Source organism: Polyodon spathula, chromosome 30, assembly GCF_017654505.1.
Source record: "Polyodon spathula isolate WHYD16114869_AA chromosome 30, ASM1765450v1, whole genome shotgun sequence".
In the NCBI taxonomy this organism is placed as follows: domain Eukaryota; kingdom Metazoa; phylum Chordata; class Actinopteri; order Acipenseriformes; family Polyodontidae; genus Polyodon; species Polyodon spathula.
Genome location: NC_054563.1, coordinates 3,455,351 through 3,462,606, shown reverse-complemented (window position 1 = coordinate 3,462,606; position 7,256 = coordinate 3,455,351). Strand labels below are relative to the sequence as shown.

At 38.8% G+C, this 7,256-nt stretch overlaps 1 protein-coding gene across 1 annotated transcript in view; it reads left to right on the top strand.

The window, feature by feature from the left end:
- The first annotated feature begins 347 nt into the window (after window positions 1-347).
- LOC121302582 (zona pellucida-like domain-containing protein 1) overlaps window positions 348-7,256 on the top strand; it is a 7,588-nt gene continuing 679 nt past the window's right edge. The window contains exons 1-10 of the mRNA XM_041232584.1: window positions 348-410; window positions 1,173-1,274; window positions 1,717-1,937; window positions 3,093-3,277; window positions 3,865-3,937; window positions 4,142-4,239; window positions 4,792-4,872; window positions 5,358-5,526; window positions 6,151-6,259; window positions 6,792-6,809. Coding sequence (XP_041088518.1) covers window positions 1,175-1,274; window positions 1,717-1,937; window positions 3,093-3,277; window positions 3,865-3,937; window positions 4,142-4,239; window positions 4,792-4,872; window positions 5,358-5,526; window positions 6,151-6,259; window positions 6,792-6,809 — 1,054 coding nt within the window. The 5' untranslated portion in view covers window positions 348-410; window positions 1,173-1,174. The remainder of the gene's footprint in view (window positions 411-1,172; window positions 1,275-1,716; window positions 1,938-3,092; window positions 3,278-3,864; window positions 3,938-4,141; window positions 4,240-4,791; window positions 4,873-5,357; window positions 5,527-6,150; window positions 6,260-6,791; window positions 6,810-7,256) is intronic.

Sequence of the window (7,256 nt, the reverse complement as noted above, 5' to 3'; positions counted from 1 at the left end):
ATCTTTCTATTGTTGGATATTTAACCAAAAGAAGAAAAAGCTTTGAACCCCCCATGTGCGTATTCCCTCAAGATTTTGCTATTGTATTTATTCACTTTTACACCAGCATGTGAGGAACATGGGCATGTCACGCTAAATCGACAAAGCCTGCTGCACCTTGTTTCCATGGCGACTCGGAAGCTGATGTGTAGAATTTCATATTCAGCCTGAGGTAGGCCCGTGGCTTCTAATCCTGAAAAGTTAATTGTTCACTTTAGGCGTATTGACTACGTCGTGCCAAACCTTAGTGACCTTGTTTTGGTCCAATCCCAGCTGAGTAGCCATCTATAAATACACAGTGCTGAATATCCACTGTACAGCAACTAACACAGAACCTACCCCATCAGGAATATACAGGTAGCAGGGAAAAGGTATGTATTATTCTACTGCTTCATTACGAGGGCAGTGCAGGGGGAGAATTAAAGCAATTCAGTTAACAATATCATTATGTTAGAGTTCCATTTTCACAATGTAGCCAGCTGCGCTGTACTTACCTGTGTGTTCCATTACTTAATGCACTTACTTACAAAATCTTGAAACTTGTTTTAAACAGCAACATTACTGTGTCTGCAGTCATTTATCTAACTCCTATTGCATAGAAGTTTCACCCATTTCAGGTTTTAAAACATTAGTGATTAGCCCCAGTGTATAGGTACTGTATCAAGCTCAGACAAGTCTTAATAAACTCATAGTAAAACCAGGAAACTGCTATGCTATGGCAGTCTTATTTGCACCCCTGTGTGGGATACAAAAAAATACTTTGTACAGATACGTTGCAGTAGCTATAGATAAGTTTTACGTAACTGTACTAGACTGCTGTTGCCTTCTTAAACCCACAATGTCATGAATGTCGCAGTGTTTCAGGGTAAAACTGTGTTTCTGTGTTAAACATTTGTGACCAGGGTTTCAGCTATGCAGCTTTTTTCAAAGATAGAAAGGAGAGCAGTGAGTGCAATGCAGCACTTTCCGCTGTTCCTATCGATGAAGCTGCAGGCTGACCTGATACTTAGTAAATTATACCCACCCATAGCTACATTTTAACAGCCTTGTGGGGTTTTTTAAGCAATCTTGCTTCAAACAACCAAAGCCCCTCATGTGTGATTTTATCTGATAAATATATATTTTTCTTACAGACATGATGGGTTTTCTCTTCTCATTACTTTTTGCCCTTACTCTTCTGAGAGAGAGCCAGGGTCTGACAATTGCTGATTGTGGAGACAGCTACAGGCGCCCAGGTATGCCCGTTCTCATCCTGAGACGCAAGGGCAATCATCTAAAGCTTGTGCATGATACATAAAACATGACCTTAAATGCCGTGCTGCTGCATCTGCTATGTTGGTCTTAAACTATTTCTTAATTTAAAAAAAAAAAAGTAACAGGCGTTCAAGTAGAAAATATTATACAGTAACATTAAAGTCATTATAAAAAAGCAAGATTTTCATGCAAGTGTTTTCAGCATTCTCGTGGAAGAATGTCAGGACAGGGTGCCGGGCTAGTGTGGCTAGTTTTACTATTGTTTTATTTGTATTGCAATCGGGAGAGGAACACAAAACTGTTGTTTGAAGTCGGAGGCTGTCTATATGTGCTGTCAATACAGGGTGGTACTTGAGGATCAGTGTTGATCATGTCATTATTTTTTAAACCGTATAACATCCTGCACATTTTGTTTAACTGCAGAAAAGACAGACATCTTTGTGACCTGTGGAGCCAGTACGATTGATCTAGCAATATTTGTCTGCCCGGTGATGTTCTCCGGCTATAACGAATCTCTCCTGGCACTGAACAGTCGCTTTCAAGACCCAAGCTGCAAAGGAACGTTGGATGCCACAGTCACACCTCCGCTGCTCAGATTCCAGTTTCCCATCAATGAAAACTCTTCCTGTGGAAGCGTCTTCAAGGTAAGTTGCCTGAAAGAACTCTTATTTGAAGGCCTTGCTACAATTCTGGGTGTGAGACATCCTGCTGCCTAATCACATACAGCTCTGGCCAAAAGCTTTGCATCACCCTCTAGAATTAACAAATTTTGCTTCATAAAGTCGAATGAAACCTGGTGAATAATGTTATGTTAACACATTGAATTACATACCACTTTCTAGTTTTCCAAAAATTGAAATATGTAACTTTTTTTTTTTTTTTTTATCTAACATGAAATGCTGTACTACTGTTATGGCTTCTGGTAGACTTTTGTAACATAATTTTGTTATTATATATATATATATATATATATATATATATATATATATATATATATATATATATATAAATATTCTTAGTCCTAAAATTCTAGGTTATGCAAAACTTTTGGCCATAGCTGTAAATATTGAGCCCACCTTTTCCATAATATTCTGGAAGACTTTCTCCCATACCTCCTTTGCGACTGTACCTCGCTTCTAGGGGGGGGTGGTCCTCCATCAACCTGCCTTGGTTGGCCAGTGTCAGAGGTGACCCCTTAATCAAGGGTACCCCTTCACAGGACAAGGCAGGACCTGGGCAACACTATCAAATCATTTTCTTCTAAAGCTAAAATCAAATTGACTATAATTCAGATTATTTTATACGGAATCACTGAGCCACTGGGCATTATTCTTTTTGCTTTTAATTTAAAAGAATTCACAAACTTGTTTGTTGCATTCAAGCTGTTATCAAGTGCAGATTTTGTACCCGAGTGTGGACGGTCTTGATCTGTAAATGTACAGCTAAGGCCAAAAGTTTTGCATCACTTTGAATTTTAGGGTTGAGATTAATTAAAAATAAAAACTACATTAACATAATTTCTACCTTTTATTTGACACCATGTAATCAAATAAACTACAAAATTATTTCGCAAAAGTATGTCATGTTAGATTTTTGAAAATATCACATTTTTCAATTTGTGTCAGTTTTTCATTAGGTATATGGAACATATATAAATCAATATGTCAATGTGAGATTATTCAGCCGGTTTCATTTTACTTCATGAAGCAATCTGTGCTGTGGAATTACCTATTTTTCATTTCGAGTGCTATTCCAATATTTCCTCAATAGCCTTGTCTATACCAGTAACTGTTTTTTAGATAACAAGCGCAATGGGAACAGGAATCTTCCAGGACTTCTCAAATATCCAGACAATAAACATCAGCGGCATCATCCGAACAACCGATCCTTCAGTTGGCATTGTGACATACAACGAGGACCTTGTGTACCTTTACTCCTGCACCTACCCACTGGAGTACCTTATTAACAATACCAAGATAGATGTGTAAGAGATGATTTTACTCGTCTTCAAATGCACGCAAAACATTGCAATTAGTCATCCGCCCCACAAGAGCAGTGGTAGCCCAGCTGTTATCAATGTCTTACCTGCTATGCTGACTGTGTGCAAACATACAAAATAAATGCATGTTTACATTCAAGTATGTTTCTGTAATTTGAAAACATAAAATGACTGGATCAATTAAACATAGTCTTTTTACAATATAGAGAGAGAAGTAAACAGCTTTATATCCAAGGAGAATCGAGATCCAACAGGACATTATTAGAGTGCAGAGGCTGGGTGTGAACCGGCAACCCAGTGCACTACAAGCGAGAGTCTTAACTGCAATGCAAGAGCTGGCTCACCTGCATTCTTGGTTTTAGAGCTTTTAACCTCATCTCTTCTGAGTGGGGACAGGGCAGACTAATGGCTGTGTATCACACAACACTGGCCGTTACATCATTGATTATTAGAATCAGCTTAATCATACAAATACATGAACATAACTTAGAACAGTGGTAGGTCTGCCTCGTATCATTTCCACAGATCCCAGTGGTTTCTGATGTGTGTATTCTCGCACTTTCCTTTTGCAGGAGTGGGTCCTCTATAGCAATGAAGGACAACAATGGAAGCTTCATCAGCACTCTGAGCCTCCAGCTTTTTAAAGTAGGTCCAACACACTGGTGCAGCAATAAAAAAAAGAATACAAGTAGCCTAACTGGAAATATTTTTACATAGAAATATAACATATGCTTATATAACTTACTAATGACATGTCTCTGAATCTAGTAATAATGAACAAAGATGTTTTATTTTTAAAAGACTAAAAGCTAATACATGAATGAATTGGTTATTTTTGTTTTATGACAGGATGTAAACTACACGTCAGCACTTCAGATTCCACCAACAGGACTTGTTCTAAAGACCAATATTTATGTGCAAGTCAAGGCCACTAATTTAACAAGCAGGTAAGGAACAGCTCATGTGTACATTTCATAGCACTACAGAAGACCCACAGAAGAAGTATGATTTTATTTTTCACACAAATATTTTGCTATGGTATGAACAATTGATTTAAATATATATTTTTTACTTAAAAGTTAAATCTCAAACATTCAGGTACGAAAATATAGAGTCATGTTGGCCACACCACATGACTCCCTCTTTATTTTAATGAAAGTGCACCTACTAGTTTTATCAGGGAATACACTGTGTGCAGTCTCTTTTTGTATAAGAGATGTCATCTCATGCTGTTTGGCGAGAGAACCACAAAATAAAGCTGATCTCAGTTCTGGCAGCTCAACTGTGGCAACTAACTAAAGTATCAATCACAAAAAAGTAACACCGTCCTCAGGAATTGCTTTTAAACACAAAAGGCTTTGTTATTTTTTAACTTCAGAATTGTACCGGGCATTCTTTGCACGTGATGGCATCTGTACACAGAGCAGAATGACCTGGAACTCTGACAACAAATGATTTGATAGAAACATAGGAACACCTTTCCTGTTCTTGTTTTGCAGGTTCAACGTTCTGCTTGATCGCTGCTATGCTTCCACTTCTCAATTTCCCAGCAACTCAACCTACTTTGATCTGTTTGTTACGTAAGTGATTATTTGAGGTAATAGGAGGTGTGAGCCTAGGGTTACCACATGACTCTGTGTGCACAGGGATAGTGTGGGCTTCTCAACTCAATGCATTCTGGGAAATGTAGTCTGGCTGTGAAAGCCACCTGAGGCAGGTAAAATGTACCAGAATGCATTGCGATAAAAGCAGAAAAGCCTGAACTATCCCAGACTGTTCTAGCGTGCATTAAGTCATATGGCAACCCTATGTGTGTCATACAAGGGATGTGAAAGAAAACTGCTCATTTGTGAATGAATGGGAAATGCTGCTCAGGTAAATGGAGGTGGAAGTTACCGGTGTAACATGAAATGTTTTCCTAGCTTAGGGAATGCGCAGGTTGCCTGGGTAATGAGAACACTCAACAAATATTTAAGGAATGTATGTATGTATGAACGCATGCATGTATGTATGTGTATATTGCATTTATTGATTCAAATCGTTATTTTATTTTTATTTCTGACAGCTGTTCAGGAGACAAAAGGACAACAATCATTGTAAACGGTGACACCCAGTATGCAAGGTTCAGCTTCCCTGCTTTCCGCTTCACTGAGCAGCAGAATTTGACGGTCTCTACCTACTATTTACACTGCATCACCCGGCTCTGTGACAGTAGCTTCTGCAAAGACTTCAAGGTAGTCATTGCAGTTCACCATCAAAAAATATTACAGCACTGCTATGAACGAAAAAGTGTGCATTGCAAAATACTAGCAGGTGGGACGAAATGTGCCATTTCCACCTTACAACACCAATTAACAAGCGAACAAATGCAAACTAACAAAGAGCCACTGTTCTGTTGAGCCAATGATCTCTGAAATGACCCAGCTAAAACACTCCTTTGTTTCATTCGCTAATTTGCTAAGCCTCTAAAGGTTGCTGGGTTATTTGCATATTTGTTGGATAATGTATGGAACAGAACAAGCTCTTCTTTTTTTGGGGTGGGGGGTGGGGGGGGGAGAGAGCTGTAGCTATGGACTAATTCTAAAATCCAGCATGCTTCTGTTCCTGTTGAGTCCTGCTGTAATAATGAAATCTGAACTGTTTGAACACCTCCTAGCTCAAACGTTTCAGTAAAATACAACATTAGAAAGGAGGGAGAGAGGGAGAAACCTCACATGGATAAGATTCTGTGCTATTTCTACAATGGAAATCGGTGACATGGCAGCACCCTAATTCTCAAGATGCTGTCCTGAGATGGAAGAACCCACAGCCCACATTGCCGATCCCCAGTTTCTCAGTGCCTCTTTTTTGTCTCTTAGCAATGCGGCAAAAGGAGGAGACGTGATGTGGAAGCAACCCCTTCCCCCACAGTGCTCACTGAACCCACCACCATCTCTTCAGGACCGATCATCACCAGCACCGAGAGCGGTATGCCCTCAAAACACAGCCTTTAAGAAACTAGCAGCGCCACAGAGCATAGGCAAACAGGGAACAGTTTACAATCCTTCAAGTTGTGGAATATCTACAACCACCTGTGGGTACTGTTCTTGATTCGGTGTTTGAAGTGCTTGATGAGTTCAGCAAACTGTTGAACACTAACGGCTTTTAAAATGTGTTTGCTTACCTGTTATTATCAGCAGAGACATGCAGGTATTTGATTTTGCCCTTTGCCATGTGTTTCTGTTAGGCAACTTTATAGTCGCATACCCTGAACACTAGAAGTAACACACTGTCCACATAAGTCATGCACATCAATCAAATACAACATGTGTCAAAGAGGTTCAAACATCTGTAATCACACAAATTACTTTTTAAGTTATAAGTTAAAAAGCAGCATTTTTTTATTGATAAGTAATGTTGTTTTTTTTTTAAATATGGATTCGTTGAGTGGATATTTTAAATAAAGAAATAACTGTCAAATAACATTGTCTATTTTTTTTCTCTCCTTCATTAACTACAGTGCTGTCCAAAGAAGAAGGTAAGTCATACCAAGCACATTTCCTTCATACCAACTATTCCAGCGAAATCCCATTGCTTCTAAAAAGATAGCTCAGGACAGATTGTGGGAAGTGAAGTAAGGATGCAAAAACATTAGTATGCTTCCCCACAATCATCATTGAGGAGTCTTTTCAGAAGCAATCTGTGCAGGAGCAAGCAGACAGAGCAATTGAGAATCATAATGAACTCACATAATGATATTAAACATGTGAAATTGAATATTATGATCATGTAGGGGATATAAAGCACCCCTTTAATTAAACTGATCCTTTTTCATTGTACAGTACTATTTTCTTACATCTTCTAAGTGTTTGAACATTATCACTGCCTTCTCCCTTTTGTGCGAAAGATCTTTTTGGTCTTCCCTTGCTTTACTCAGGGCATTCCAGAGGTTTGCGTTAAATCAGAAAAGGGTCAGCTGATCTTC